We start from the raw sequence: 17,105 nt of genomic DNA, 5'->3' as shown, positions 1-17,105 counted from the left end.
GATGTCTTATAAATAATCTGGGACATTGATTGAACACTAGAACAAGTACTAAAAACATTATAGAGGCCTTGGGTATCGCCGGAGGCGAAGAAGACAACGTAGAAACAGGACAACGGCTTAAGGGAGTGAGAGAGAAGGCTCCCAAAAGGAGGGAGCCAGCTCCATCAATGATGAAGCCGGCTCCCAGGAGTGTGGAGCCGGCTCCCAAGGGTAGGGAGCCGGCTCCCAAGTGAATCGAGCAGGCTCTCAACTTGTGAGAGCCTGCTCTCGCCCAGAATTGCGTATTAACTATTTTTAAGTTGTGTTTGGGTTGTACAAGGTATTTTTAAGCCGTTTAAATTGCTTTAAATGATGTAAGTAATTGCTATGGACCTGTAAAATCATGGGGAAGCATTAATTCATAATTGGACTAAAGAATGGAGCAAGAGAAATTTGAGGAAAAAACCTGCATGTTGCATACTGTTTGGTGAATTAAGTTACTTACTGGAAATTAGAAATTCTTTTATATATGGTTTGATACTGTTTAATCATATTCCAATAGTATTATAAGTACAGGGGATGATCTGCAATTAACTGTGCTTGATTTGGATTAAATTGATATTTATTTTGCCATAAACTGTATCAATTTATGGACGGTTTGGAGGATTTAAATGCTTAGATTCATTTTAGCAATTTAAGGGATTGGAATATGATTTTTAGGTCTTATAATGAATGCCTAATATCGTCATATATGTATTAAACTGTATTTATGCATATCCTGGATGATGGTTAATGAATACCAATTATTGTTTTAACAATTATGTTATTTGGAGGATTGTATGCACCGGTATGGGACGGTGGCATATTAGGGATGGATTAGTTCAAATACTAAGTTCTACCTATTCTGGATTAAGGTATAAATTAACCATAAATGTTAAGTCCTACTCATATTGGTGTCAGGTCAATAATTAATTGAATGACATACTTTGGTTTCTGGATGAATTTGTTATACATATGCCAGACCAGTATATCAGAGGGATGACATTTTGTATTAGGCTTATACGGACTTTATATATTTATGTTATGGTGTCATGGTATGAGTTTGAGTCTTAGGACCATGGTTATGGTACGTATATCGCCTAGGATGGATAACTGGACATAGTTGTTGTTCTCTGGTAGGTCTAGGTACGCATGACCACGTTATGTGCGATTTGCATGGTATCTCTACTCAGGTTGAGACAGACCTATTGGGATAGTGAGCGTCCTATAGTGTGTATTTATACATATATGGACTATTCTAGTTATTGTTGAGCTATCTAGGATGTATCTGCGTATCAGGTTTCTGTATGGATCGTAGTAGGATAGGACTTGCATGTGGGCCTAATCCACTCTTTTATTTTTCAGGTGTTCGTCAGTTCCAGGGTTAGAGCTTGATCGTGCAGAGCAGATATAGTGACTCACTCCATCGACTACGTAGGACTGCTTTCTATGTTTAGCTTTGGATTTTTATTACAGTTATTTCCTTTTTAGTTTGGGATTTTTGTTAGGGGTCCACTAAAGGGATTCTCGAGTTGTTTAAAGTGATGGAGGTTTTGGATTATTAGATTTTAAATACATTATTTTAAGGATTTTAATTTAGAATTCTTCTAGCTTATTATGTTATTCTTATTTCATTTTTGTATTCCGTGCTTATTTATATACTAATTGTTTGGTATCACTCGGATCTGTGTTTGGACTTGATCACTCGTGGCTCTAGAATCGAAAGGTATCACATATTTTGGAGGATTATTAGTATCAGATAAGTTTATTAATTAATTGATTTTATTCATTGATGATTTATTTATTTATTTAATATTTTAGTTTTCCTTTCATCTTTTATTTATTCTTTATTTATCTATTTATATTCCGTGTTCGTTTATTACCCTAATTGTTTTGATATCCCTTGGTTTTGGACATGGACTTGATCAACCCATGGCTTTAAAATTAGGGGGTATCACATTTGTTCTCCGAACTTCTGATATCAATATATTTGGATCAAAATGGGTGTATAATATAAAGTATTGAAAGGATGGCTCTATTGATCGTTTCAAGGCTCGGCTAGTCGCATGAGGTTTTACTCAAGTATCCAGAGTGAACTATGATGAAACTTTAAGCCAACTACTATTCGACTTGTTATGGCTCTATCTCTTTCTTTTAACTAGAGTATGCGTTGACTTGATGTCAAGAATGCTTTCTTGCATGATTATTTTAAAGAAATGGTATACATGGAGCAACCACCGGGGTTTAAAAATCCAAATTTGTCTGATCATATTTGTTTACTCAAAAAGTCCTTATACGATTTGAAATAAGCACCCCGTGCTTGGTTTGACCGTCTCTCATAATTTTTGTTTCACCTTGGGTTCTATTGCAGTAAGGCCGATTCTTCATCGTGACAACAATATCACTACTATCCCACTCATCTATGTAGATGACATTATTGTTGTTGGTAACAATGACTCCTTTATTGCAAATTTACTTGCTCAACTTGGTCATGAATTTGCATTTTAGGATCTCAGTTCATTCCATTTTTTTCCTCATATGGAAATTCGACCTTTCTCTGGTGGTATTTTTCTATCTTAGAAGAAGTACATACATGATATTCTTACTTGAACAAAAAATGCTTGAAAGCTCTCCTATAGCTACACCGATGATCATTAAAGAAAAGTATGTTTTGATGTTAATCCAATTGATACCACTACTTATCGTAGCATCGTTGGTGCTTTGCAATACTTAACTTTCACAAGACTTGAAATCATCCATGTAGTCAATTGGGTATGTCAGCATTTTAATAATCCAACTTTAGTTCACATGAAGGCAGTTAAGCGAATCCTACGGTATCTTAAGGGAACTTAACATTTTGGGCTATGTTATCTTTCTCAAAGTCCTTCATCTTTGTATGGTTTTAGCGACGCCGATTGGGTTGGATGTCGAACTACAAGGAGAAGTACTATCAGTTTTTGTGTCTTCTCTGGCGCAAACTGTGTTTCATGGTGTTAGAAGAAGCAACTGACGGTCGCTCCTTCTAGTTCAGAGGTAGAATATCAGTCTATGATCTCCACTACCGCCAAAATCACTTGGTTAAGGTTTTTGCTCAAAGACATTGGTATAGCACTTTGTCAACCTCCTCAGTTATTTTGCGACAATATTAGTGCACTTCAAATGTCCGTAAAACCAATCGTCCATGCTCGATTTAAACATATCGAGCTTGACTGTCATTTTGTTCGTGAGAAGGTTGCTATGGGTACTCTAATTACATAATACATTTCTTTATCCTTTCAACCGGCGAATATTTTCACAAAATCGTTGCCTAAACAAGTGTTCACTTTATTTCGCGACAAGCTGGGAGTCCACATTCATTCCCTCTTCAACTTGAGGGGGCGTGTTAAGGGAAACTATCCCAATAATTGTGGTGATGTTAATACAGAGTTTGTTAAGGAAACAAACTCCTCAAATTGTGGTAGTATTAAGGAAGATCGTGAAGGGTAAATGACAGCTATTACATGTTAAACATGTGCCTTTAATTAGCCTGCACAAAAGGTGTATATATTCTGTACGATTGGTTAATGAAATATCATCGCATCCTTTACCAAATTATTCAATGTCTCCGGTATTTGCATGTTCTATAGTGGTTTTGGTTCAATATATTTTGGTACCATGGCATTTTTTTTTTTTTTGTTTTTTTTTTTTCTGAGTTGGTATTCATACACACGTTTGCATTGAGACTTGAACCATTAACTTTTCTTTGAAAAGTAAGAACTTGATACTGTTAAACCACTGGCCTGTTGATCTATTTAAAGTGAAGCATGAAATGTGATTAAATTTATATTTTCTACATCCTTATATTACTATTAGTAATGCTGACAGAATTTAGGTAATTATTATATTGGCAATATATGAGTTTATACAAATTTCATAGTGGTGAAATTATCAACCAAAAATAGAACGAAAAATTATCAACCAAAAATAGAACGAAAAAATCTAATCTTAATGTGGTTGTAATGATACAGAAATCTAGTTAAATGTCAAGGTGCATTATGATATAATAGTACTCAATCCTATCCAAATTTAAAAAAAATCTCATTTTTTTAAGGTCGATGAATAATTAAATAAATATATTTACAAACTTTTAATACGAGTCAAAGTATAGTATGAAAATATTTCCAAGAAAAGTCTTGTCAAATAAATTCTTAATAATTAGCTGTCACCAACAACCAATTAAACTCAAAATAGAAATGTAGAGAAAAAAAAAAACACGACATACTTTTACTTTTCCTTTAATTTAATTTTTTAAGTTATTATTATTATTATTTATTTATTTTTTATACAAAAATATAGAAAGCATACTCATATCTTAATAGATCATGGTCATAGTGCCCATGATCCTAAAATATTGTAATATCGGGTCAAGGAGTCAATTCATATAAGCCTCATAGTTTTAACACTTGAATTCGTGCCAAATCCAAGTCTCGAGTAACACATAAAATCTCAACTCTATCACGGGTTGTTCGAGTTGTTACGTATTTTAACTCTTTACTAAAAAGTTACAAAAACAGATTTTTAAAAAAAATATATATTAAATACTTAAATTATATATACTTAACTTGAAATAAAACTATTCAAACTTGTAAAATTCACCAAGGACCCATTGATATCTCCTCTATCTGTCAAAGTGGATGGTAATCTCCAAAGGAACAAATAGGTGTGTGTTTTTTGCCAAAAAAAAAAAAAAAAAAATTCTAAAATTTAGTAATGTTCTTCATATTAAAATTTAAAAAGAATTCAAAATTTATTATCTTTATTATTTTTTTCATAAATTTAACCAAATATTACTTACTATAATTTTACATCAAAAACTTTCAAACCAGCCGTCTCACAAGTTAGATTAACAACTATCCATAATAAAATAATAAAGCACATGATGCTAACCATATTTTATAGGAATAAATATAGTGATAAATAAAAATTTAAAAATTAAAAACTTTTCTTATATTTAAAGTTATTCTTTTTTATTTTTTTTATTAATATTCAAAAATAAATTCTAATTCTAAAATTTAAGTTGAATTTCAATCTCGTGTTCTCAAAGGTCTAAAATTTTTGGGCTCGGGTTCGACCCACCCAAAGTACTGAAACTGGTAACTACTGCCCTTTCTTCTTATTCAGACTCTTTACTCGCGATACGGACTTCGTCATCGGTTCAACAGATTACGACTTCAAGGGTTCATCCAAAAACCCTAAGCAGGCACTAAACTATACTCTAATCCGTAAGTGGTTTGAATTCTCTGATTTCATGATTTTATTCTTCAATTCAAAGGAGCCTGTAAACGTCTAATTCGTATTCTCTTAAAGCCCTAGCTTTTGTTTTTGAGGGTTTTACGATAATGATAATTCTAATTTTTTTTTTTTTTGCTTGCAGGTCGACAGTGTTTTACTTCCGTTGATTTGATTCGAGATGAGGTAGGTATCTCTGGGTTTTATACTTTCTTCATGTCTGTCTTGCTATATTTGTTTAGTACAACCATAAAACTGATTGAATTAAACCCTAACATATTCTAGCCTAGAAACCCTAACATTTTTTTTCTTATCTTAGGGATGTTTTTATCGGTTATGCATTTTTTTAGTTGGTTAATGAAGAGGAATACATTTTTTAGATCACTATAGATGTTATTTATGGCATTCATAGTGTACATTGGGATTTGATATGTCAATTCGTTTTCATGATTTAACTTATGGTTACACGTTTACTTACACCCACAATTGGGTTTGTAATTTTTTTAGAAAGGGTTTTGTGGGTTGATTATTAGGAATCAGAAAATGAAAAAATTGTTTTCTTATTTTTCTTAATTTTGGAGAACCATATTTTATCCGTTAGTTCAGAGTTGCACAAAAATAGCAGAAAGTGAAGAACTCAGTGCCTATGCACATATGGTTAACTCTTTGGTGTTATTCTTAACTACTCTAGCTTTTCTCATTGTGAATGTTCCAAGTGCTACCTCCTCCCTCCCTCTCACCACTCCCTCACATGTAAGGATACCTATTTTCTCACCTTCAATTTTGTTGTTGTTGTTGTTGTTGTGGATTGACTGAAAGTATGGCCTTAAATAGAGCGGAATAGAAACATGGGATTCATGTAGCATATTTCAAGTAATTTGGGAAAGACTTATTGTTGTATCCATTTTTTTTTTTTTTTTTTTTTGGTTCTTTAATGGAAATACCTGTAGTTTTTAACCTCCCCACCCACAACACACACACACACACACACATCTTTTGGTTGTGAAAAAATGGCTGTTCTCGGTCATCTACTCCGCTTCATGATCTTGTTACATAATATGATGTAAGCACATGAAAGTACTTAAAAACTCAATTTTGTGCATGGTTCAGTAAGTTGGAAAAAATGATCATTACAAGAATAGAGGTACTATGAGTTAAAAAAATGTTTTATTTCTTTGGCTCTTATTTTATTTTTAATAATAGTCTTCATCTTATTAGTCAAGTTTAAAAAAAAATTTATTTTATACATGCATGTGAATTGCTTATTATTGTATCATTTATCCAATTTTATAAATTAAAATTTCTTCAATAAGCATGGTTGGATTGTACTAACTCGGTTTCTTTTCTCACATATTGCAGTCGGCCGATGGAGGAGGATGTCACAGTAAGTTATTTTACTGCTTAATAATATTCTTCCACACAACTATTCTATGGCCTCTTTTACATCATTTTTATTTTCTGAATTTGACATCTTCCTATACTTAATGTCTTAATGATGTTTAAAGTATTAGTTTGACTAGTCATTTGTTTAAATTACCAATTTGATTGTGATGTGATGAAGTCATGTTTTGTTATGGGATGATGTTCTCAAATATTTTTTTGATAAGTAAGATTTCATAAAAGGAGCACAAGAGGGGAGCGCTCCCAGAAGAATAAATAAAATGCCAAAGGTGATAGCTAAAGCTTTAAGCTATCCACAAAATCTAAAAGATCCCCCAAAGATGTACAATTATGCCCGTTGACCCAAAAAATAAAGTATGCAGTATACTATATTTGAGAGACCAAATAACTTATCAAAAAATATATATATTTGAGAGACCAAATAGGAGTCTCCTCACCCTCAAAGGGGATGATGTTCTCATTAAGCAGCAATTTAAATAGTTCTGTTAGTATTGTTTAGATTATGATAACTTCTTGTTTATACCAAGTTGCCAACTACTTTATTGCTCCCCAAGATTCTTTCAAGTATACTATTATTTTTTTCTCATATTGTTTATCTCAAGTTAGTGATATCAGAAAGGAACATTGGACATATCTATTAATCCTAGCAACTGTATTATTAGCTTTAAATCCTTATAATTATGATTTGAGTTGTTTTCTATATCTCAATGGCCCGGTGACAAGTTGTTAAAAGCACAATTATTATTTTGTATGTTACTAAGGGTAAAAAAAGAAAATGCAAAATTAACACTCCACGTTTCTACTTTCCACTCCATTTGAAATTTCTTATTAAACAAAATGACTCAATCACTCTTTTCAATAATAATTATGAAAAAATGATACTTTTCCCAGTTCCACTTTTGTATAAGGGACGCGTTCCCCTTTTGTACACCTTTTAATCTTTTATTACTTATTAAAAAAAAAAAAAACTGGAGTGAGGAGTGTTTCTTAGGATAATTGTACGGTATGCATTGACGATTATATTGTTTTGTTTTTTTAAAAGAAACAAGTGGAGTGTGTGAATACAAAGTGGAGTGCAATCATCATGTCATTTTATTTTGCTGATTTTTTTGTCTCTTTGAGGGCATAGAGGCCCTATTTGGCCTTGTGTAGTTTTTGAGGGATGAGTTCCCCTTTTGAACGCTTTTTATACAATCTTTACTTGTAAAAAAAAACAAAAGGAAAAAGTAAATAAAGGAAGACTACACTGCAATTGTCCTAGGAGGTGCACATGTCATTGGTAAAACTATTGATATGATAAAGAAGCATCATCGCCTATAAACTAATCACTAAAAGACATAATAGAAAATTGCTGTATATTTGTGGAAAAATAATAGTAGGATGTTTAAATGCATTGTGATGTGAATCATTTGAGGACATAAGCATGGTACTATTTCAGTTAATTCAAAGTATGTGTTTTGTATCTCTTGCTTAGCTTGGATCTCTGTTATTTGCTGGCTTTTCTGAGTACCAAATGTCGAAGGTGGATGGTCTTGCAATTTTTATTTATATTTATTTATTTTGATAAGTAATATTTCATAAAAAACACTCAAAAAGGAAGCGCTCCCAAAGGAATACAAAAGATGCCTAAAGCGCCGCTATAATTTCAAGGAATTCACAAAATCCAAAAGATGCCCCAAAGATGTACAATTTGTCCCATTAACCCATAAGAATACAGTAGAAAGAATATGTATTTAAGAGACCAAATAGGGGACTCCTCTCCTTCGAAAGATCTCCTATTTCTCTCACTTCACAGGCCCCACCATAAACATAGGGGAGTGGACCTCCACACATCTCTAGCTCGGCGCTCCACTATACATCCTCTCCAAGCCCCTAACAAGTCCACCGTGGACGCATAAAACACCCAAACCATGAAACACATGACCAAGAACATAGACGACACATTCCTCGTCACTGGCCAATGAAGGAGGAGGTGGTTCACTGAGTTCTCCGCCTGTTTGCACATGCAACACCAGTTAACAACTATCTGCCTTCTTCTTCTAAAGTTATCAAGAGTAAGAACTCTTTCAAGGGCTGCTGCCCAAGTGAAAAAGGCCACCTTCAAGGGGGCTTTCATCCTCCAAATGGCCTTCTTAGGGAAAGAAATGCCTGGCGTGTCTGGCAGTCTCTTGTAGAAGAACTTAACTTCAAAAACACATTTAGGTGTGCCCATCCACACCATCTCATCCATACCCTCACCCTCCACTGCATGCCTGTTGAGAAGCGCAAACAGCTCAAACACCTCTGGCAGTTCCCAATCATAAACTTCTCTTCTGAACAGAACATCCCAAGTGATCTGCCCATTATCAAGCTGATAACAATCAGCCACCAGAGCATGCCTGTTCGACGAGATCCTGAAAAGCCGAGGGAAAGGGTCAGAATTTGACATTGTTTCATTATTCTTCTCAAAATATCGTTATAATTTCAATTATTTCACCTTCTGACCTGGATGTGAAATAGCTGCAATTGTCCTAGGAGGTATAAAGAAGCATCATCTCCTATAAACTAATCACTAAAAGACATGATAAAAAATTGCTGTATATTTGTGGAAAAATAATAGTAGGATGTTTAAATGCATTGTGATGTAAATCATTTGATGACATAAACATGGTACGATTTCAGTAAATTCAAAGTATGTGTTTTGTATCCCTTGCTTAGCTTGGATCTCTGTTATTTGCTGGCTTTTCTCTACCAAATGTCGAAGGTGGATGGTCTTGCAATTTTTATTTTTTATTTATTTATTTTGATAAGTAAGATTTCATAAAAAGCACTCAAAAGGGGAGCGCTCCCAAAGGAATACAAAAGATGCCTAAAGCGCCGCTATAATTTTAAGGAATTCACAAAATCCAAAAGATGCCCCAAAGATGTACAATTTGTCCCATTAACCCAAAAGAATACAGTAGAAAGAATATGTATTTGAGAGACCAAATAGGGGACTCCTCTCCTTCGAAAGATCTCCTATTTCTCTCACTTCACATGCCCCACCATAAACATAGGGGAGTGGACCTCCACGCATCTCTAGCTTGGCACTCCACTATACATCCTCTCCAAGCCCCTAACAAGTCCACCGTGGATGCGGAAATCACCCAAACCATGAAAAACATGATCAAGAACATAGACAATACATCCCTCGTCACTGGCCAATGAAGGAGGAGGTGGTTCACTGACTTCTCCACCTGTTTGCACATGTAACACCAGTTAACAACTATCTGCCTTCTTCTTCTAAAGTTATCAAGAGTAAGAATGCTTTCAAGGGCTGCTGCCCAAGTGAAAAAGGCCACCTTCAAGGGGGCTTTCGTCCTCCAAATGGCCTTCTTAGGGAAAGAAATGCCTGGCGTGTCTGGCAGTCTCTTGTAGAAGAACTTAACTTCAAAAACCCATTTAGGTGTGCCCATCCACACCATCTCATCCATACCCTCACCCTCCACCGCATGCCTGTAGAGAAGCGCAAACAGCTCAAACACCTCTGGCAGTTCCCAATCATAAACTTCTGTTCTGAACAGAACATCCCAAGTGATCTGCCCATTATCAAGCCGATAACAATCAGCCACCAGAGCGTGCCTGTTCGACGAGATCCTGAAAAGCCGAGGGAAAGGGTCAGAATTTGACATTGTTTCATTATTCTTCTCAAAATATCGTTATAATTTCAATTATTTCACCTTCTGACCTGGATGTGAAATAGCTGCCTTTGGATGGTGAGATTTATTAATAAAAATGATTACTATTGATAGCTGGTTTTGAAGTCATATTTGAGCGCTCATATATACTAATTTCCTAACTCAAATGTACTAAAAGATGCCTAATCCAACAAAGCACCTGATTGCATAAACAGTGGGTATCAAACTCATGAAATAACCTCCAAAACAAGATCCTAACAACCACGAAAATTTCTTACAGATTTCCATTAGAAATGTCCAAAAAGAATGTAAAATCCTAAATAAAGTAACTTCAAACTGAAATTGAGATAATTTGTGAGTCGTAATGCTTGTCAAGGTCTCTTGAAGCTTTAGGTGCAAGGCACACGAGCTTGATTGAAATAAGGATACGTGTAGCAGAGACCATATTAAATATAGTTATATAATGTAAGAAACAACAGAATAAGAGGTGGCCAAAAAAGTGCATATTTGTAATTAAGTGTTGTCGAAATGCGAATGTTGAGATGGATGCATGACAAGATAAGAAAGAAAAAAAGAAGAAGAAAGAAATAATGAGAAGCAATTGATTTAGGATAGTTTAGCCATGCACATCGAAGACCCATAATTGCGTCTAGTGGGGAAAGTGGTGTCGTTCACATTGAGTGTAATGTTAAGAGGGATAGCAAGGCAAAAAGTGGAATGGATTAATAATTAAAATATATAATAGCATGTCGTTTGATTGGAGTTATGCCTGAGATAGAGCAAAATGGTGAAAAAAGCTTTGTTCAGTTGATTGAGAAAAAATTTTAAACTATGCAACACAAGCTAGTCAATATCAAAATGAAGAAAAATTTCAGCATATCAACTCAGTGGGTTAGTTAAGATAATGTACACGTTCTTTTAATTGGCTCAGCTAAATCAATATTCAATTGAAAGAATTCAAAATAATTGTACAAACTTTAAACATTGTATTATTATAAATTTTCACAACTAAGCTCTAGACACGTTTATATGTAAGTAGTCAACCGTAAGCTCATGAATCATACATTATGACATCCATATCATGTCAATTAATGGCCATAAAAAGCAAAGGAAAAAAAAAAAAGATTTCTCTTTATTTTTTTTTTTTTAAATTTTGGGAGTATGGATACTTGTATAAAGCGCGTGCTTGAAGGCTTTATGTGCACCAAACTGAGGGGGGGGCTTGATTCCGACACTTTTTGGTCATCCTAGGGTGCCTTTAACTACTATGCATCAAATATCGAGGCCATAGTGTCCTACTTATGACTGTAAAGTTTGGGCTTCCACATAAGACCAAAGAAGAACAATATTAGTAAACGTTTTGTTGGGGTATCAATGTACAATAAGTCCCATAAAATGTCTGATATGCGCTGACCTTTTTTTTTTTTTTGGTAAGTAAAGATTGTACGATCCCTCAGAAAATACACAAGGCCTAATAGGGCCTCTAAACTCTCAGAGAGTCCAAAAAATCAACTATCTCCTCCATGGATTTAAAATATCTCCCTATAACCCAACAAAAAAGAGTGTTAATAATAGAGAACTTCAACTCCCCCATAGGAGTCTCCTTTCCTTTGAAGGATCTCATATTTCTTTCAAGCCATAAACACCACCAGATGCAAAGAGGGGTAACCCTCCAAAAATCATGGACTTGGGCCCCCGCTATACAACCTCACCAAGCCTCAATCAAATTTATTGTGGATCTGTGCATAACCCATTGAACCCCAAGCAAGCTCAACAGTAAGACCCAACAATCCCTAGCCACTGCCCACGGGGCAATGCAAAAGAAGGTGATCAACCGTTTCCCCGTCTCTCTTACACATGTAGCACCAATTGACCGCTACCTGTCTTCTCCTTCTTAAGTTATCCTAGGTTAAGATATTACCTAACACTGAAGTCCACGCAAAAAAAAGCCACTTTGAGAGGGGCCTGGGATCTCCTAATAGCCTTTTATGGGAAAGACTGCCCCTGGGCTTCCATAATGCACCTGTAGAAAGACCGAACACCAAAACGACCCTAGAAAAAAGGAACCCACACCCAAGAGTCAGAAACATTGCCAGTAAACTCATGTTTGTACATCATTTATTGAGAACATGATATTTGAAATCTGCCGGCACTAGTTGAATTTATTTGCATCAGCATAATATATTAAGCCATTATAGACCGTAAGAGTTTAGACTTATCCCTAGGCATTTACATATTGTTCTGGTAACTTGCTGTGTTACTACCCAAGTAGCAGACTCGAACAAGAGAACAGCAAAAAAAATTGCACAATCTTAAAAGGGTTTCAAGGAATTTGATTTCAAATTCAAAGCTCAGAAGTCAGAACAGAAACAGGATTAAGGAACAACAGGCCCATAACAGAATTAGAAAAATAGAAGTTAAAAACATAAACTTTAAAGTGAAATTATTGAATAGCAATAAAATAAATCATCAGACCCTTAAGGAACAGAACTTTAAACTCTAAATTTCAGATCCAGAACAAATTATACTTAAGAAACAGAACAAATCATCAAGTTTGAGACTAGGTTGAAAAATAAATCATCACAATTACAGAAACAAAACAGAACAGTAAAATTTGTACTTTCAGGCCTCTGAAAAATGATCATTTCAGACCCAAATTTTCAATATATCATATTCCCAAAAAAGAGAGAAAAAACACCTTTTTGAGTTGAGTGGCGTGAGAAGTGAAAATGAGTGGAGAAGTCTGTCGAAGCTGTTGAAGAGGTTGTCAACCGGTTCGAGAAGTCTGTCAAAGTCAGAGAGTGTCGGTTGACTCGATTCAGTTCGCCGAAAGGCTCGTCTTGCCTAATCGAAGCTATCGATGACAAAGAGAAGCTTGAAGCAGTTCGCGATTGACTCAATTCAGTTCGCGACAGAGGCTTGTGCTCGTTTGAGATGAGAGAGCAGAGAAGTGATCATTTTAGGGCTTGTCGCGACAGAGAAGGGAGACGTGAGCAGCAAATTAGGGCTTTGACCGTGTGACTTGTTTTGAGCCTTTTTATTAAGTGTTTTAACTGTTTTGGGCCCTTGGGCCTTTCTTCTTTAAGAAGCCCAACAATAAAAAAAGTGAATAAGGCCGAAAAATAAGCCGAACAAGGCATAACACAGAGTCATCCAGGATTGCTAGAATCGTATGATTCTGCAGTTCCACTAGTGATCCATACCATTCTGTTCTGATTCCAACCATATTAGTGATTTTGTACGAGTAAACACGTTATTGGGCTATAGGATCATAGAACCGTGCAATTCTATGATCCAGGATTGCGATTTTGACAACCTTGGTTAAATTTGAATTGGTTTTTGGTGTAAATTTGGTTGGAAGCTGGTTAGATCTGAAGTAAAGGCTATTATTCAGTGTCGGCCTTGCTAATATGGGATTATGGGGTGTTAGACAGAGCAAACCGGATACAAACATAACCCTTTGGCATTTTTAGAACAAAATGGATGCTTTTGGACTTGTACATGCATTTTTACTTGTGGCAGCCCAAACTGTTATAATTGCACCAAGCAATAGTCCCTAGTCAGTACATCAGCAAGCAGATTTTCAGAATTTCTTGTATGATTATTTAGAGGCAGAGCTTAAGTTGGTTTATGAGAGCAGATTTTTCTTGCCATTGCTTCATCTTCTCTTTATGGGGGTTAGTTTTCTTGAGTATTTATGGGGCTGGAAATGGTTGTGGGCTTTGATAGTTATTTTCCTTATACCTTCATTTTTCTTGTGTTTGGCTTTATTCTGTCAATGTTATGTTGCATTGGGTCCCCCATTATGGGGACTGAGAAGCTGAATTCAGCAATGCATTTTCCCTACAATTGGGGTTGGAATACAATGACTCAGAATGATACCTAAATCATGGTTTTACTATCAGGCTCTGTCTAAGTTTTATAAGCGGAGCTTATTTGCATGGTTTTATTTGATCTACCATCTGTCACGTTTAGTTTAGCTCCAATTTTTTTTAAAACTCCATGATCTTCTAAGCATCATGACAAAGTGTTTTTTTTTTTTTGACCAAAAGATCTTTCAATACTTGAAATGCAAGTCCTCCCTAGCTCTCTTTTGCTAATGTGTCAATTCTTATATATATATATATCTTAAAGTACTGTAGACCTGTATCTCTGTCAACATTTTGCATTTGTTTTTAATTCTGTATACTGTGCTTGTGTGATTCTTTTTCTTTTTTATTTTTTATTTTTTATTTATTTTAATTTTATTTATTTATTTTTTTATGACAGTTAAGTTCATGGTTTGCCCAAACTTTTTGTCACAGGCCAAGAATGAGGAAGAGGAATTCAACACTGGGCCACTCTCTGTTCTGATGATGAGTGTTAAAAATAACACACAGGTAATGGATAATCACTATAACTTTAAATTGTGGTCAATTTTGTTATGTGGGTAAGGTAACAGTTCTGTTAGTATATTACTTGTAATAAAAATACAAGAAAGAAACAGTTTTTCTAGTATGTTTGGCATTTAGTCTGTCTTCTTGTATTGTGTAATGCCACTTGGCCATTTTAAGAAAAGTTTTCATGCATAAAAAAAATTGACACGAGAGTGGGAAATAACCAACTCCAACTGCAAAGGAGGAAAATACGATGGAGTGCTTAATATTACATGCATGTACTCCCTCTAGTTTTTGATAGATGAGATCATGAAACCAGTATTGATTTTTTAAGTTGAATAAAGGATTATGCATATGGCGTGTTGAATAAAAACATTGGTCGCTGTTCATCTTGTTCTGACATCGGAGCTCTCAGATCTCTGTATTTGGCTTGTGAAACCAAGTGGGAATTGTCCTCCCTCTAAAATTTATCTTCTTTTTGATGGGATTTTGTTGTATTTGGCTTTTGTTAACACTTTGATTTCTGTTGTCCAATCAGGTACTTATTAACTGCAGGAATAACAAAAAACTTCTAGGCCGGGTGAGAGCCTTTGATCGGCACTGCAACATGGTGCTGGAAAATGTTAGAGAGATGTGGACTGAGGTTTGCTTCTGCCCCTTCCTCTCTCTCTTTTTTTAATGCTGTAGTTTTCATACCTCAAAATTTCCACATCTAATATTTGTGTTTCTGCTCAGGTGCCAAAGACTGGAAAAGGCAAGAAGAAAGCTCATCCGGTCAACAAAGACAGGTTTATTAGCAAGATGTTTCTCCGAGGAGATTCGGTGATCATTGTCCTCAGAAACCCCAAGTGAGAGGTAATTGGCTCTCTATAGTTTCCATTGATTCAATATTTAAGAATTCAACCTGAGTTGCATTCTTGAAATTACCTCCTTTTTATGTCGTGCAATTGTACTTCAGTAACTAATAGTTGTTCTCACTTATCAAAAAAAAAAACTAATAGTTGTTCTCACTTATCAAAAAAAAAAACTAATAGTTGTTCTCTCTGTGTGGTTTTGGACTCCATTAAAATACATTTTTGTGTACTTGGTCTAAACTATGTATTTGTTTTAATGGAATGCAAGTGAGTTCCTATTTCTGGAGTCCACTTCATTCAATCATCGAGCTCATGCTCCTTTGTGCATTGCACAGGCAAAGCTTATTCATGCTTTAGTTCAAGTGCTAAGTTGGTGAACTGCGGATTTTGTTCCTATAGAATTAATTCTGGCAATTTCTGTAATCAATCAGATGTTGCCTTTGAGAATTGGCATAATAATGGGAGCAGTGCTACTAATTTTGTTAAGGTGCACGAGTCATAACAAGAATTAGTGGCTTTTGCTTTAATAGCAGTGAAATTGGTGCTCCAACATTGTTCGTTTGCTACATTAGCTGATCATAAAATCAGACTGAGACATGGGCCATATGAAGATAAGGAACATATTTTATAACTGTATTTTACACCCCCATTGAAAAAGGATAAAGAAAAGGTTGAAGTGAAAACAATAGCTACTGTTATAAATTTATAGTTTCGGAAGTTTTATGCCATACAATGTTTTTTTCCTTTCGTTTTTTAATTCCAATCACTCTGGCAATTTATATCAAGTCCATATCGAAGATCTACACATTTGAAAATCTACTTCTATTTGTTCAATTCTGATGCAAAGTTTGAAGTCCAAGTATTATGAATAATATTGTTTCCTGAATGAGGATTTTCCCATTGCTGTTTATCTAGCCCTATATTAGCTGCTTCTGTAGTTCTTGTGCATGATTCACTCCACTCGTTTAAAGTCGGTATTATATCGATGGAAGTAGTTGTAATAATAAATTCACTTGTTTGATGCAGATACTGGAACTCTGGAGTTTACCATGTGGTGAGAAAAGCGTCTGGCTGTTGAATTGAGTTACTTTCTTTGTGGTAGAATTCTATGCCTGTCCTTAAAGCACTTGTTCTGTTGAACTTGACGAAAACTTGTTTTTAACTTCAAACCTTGGTCTCTTACTGCGCAATTTTTATAGAACACCATCGTATGATCAATTCGTCTGAGCACAAACAACTTGATTACCTGATTCGATCTATTTTCATGAAGTGAATATTTACTGTTTTTAATTATGTCATATATAATCAATCTATACCAGCCTTTGCAAGGTTTAGTTTTGTACCCATGCGGCCATAAATGAGCCCACCTTTTAAATTAGTGGAGTAATGATTAATGAATATTAATATATTAACGGGATACCGTAACAATGGTCTTAAAAATATTAAATATATATTTTATATAGTACTCTTTCGTCAAATAAAAAGTGTCACTTTTAAGAAATCGTGACTCTCATTAATTGAATTGATATAGT

At 34.9% G+C, this 17,105-nt stretch overlaps 1 protein-coding gene across 1 annotated transcript; it reads left to right on the top strand.

Moving 5' to 3' along the window:
• Window positions 1-5,128: 5,128 nt before the first annotated feature.
• LOC132306250 (uncharacterized) lies at window positions 5,129-16,863 on the top strand. Its single transcript, XM_059803575.1, has 7 exons — window positions 5,129-5,279; window positions 5,432-5,472; window positions 6,646-6,670; window positions 14,648-14,722; window positions 15,258-15,362; window positions 15,455-15,574; window positions 16,600-16,863. Exons 2-6 carry the CDS (start codon window positions 5,468-5,470, stop codon window positions 15,569-15,571), a joined length of 327 nt encoding a protein of 108 aa, XP_059659558.1. The 5' UTR covers window positions 5,129-5,279; window positions 5,432-5,467; the 3' UTR covers window positions 15,572-15,574; window positions 16,600-16,863.
• Window positions 16,864-17,105: the final 242 nt, after the last annotated feature.

The sequence above is a fragment of the Cornus florida genome, unplaced genomic scaffold (genome assembly GCF_030987335.1).
Source record: "Cornus florida cultivar Cherokee Brave unplaced genomic scaffold, ASM3098733v1 CherokeeBrave_3.0.0_Hap2_Chr05, whole genome shotgun sequence".
NCBI lineage: Eukaryota > Viridiplantae > Streptophyta > Magnoliopsida > Cornales > Cornaceae > Cornus > Cornus florida.
The sequence above is the reverse complement of the archived record's forward strand: the minus strand, read 5'-3'. Positions and strand labels throughout refer to the sequence as shown.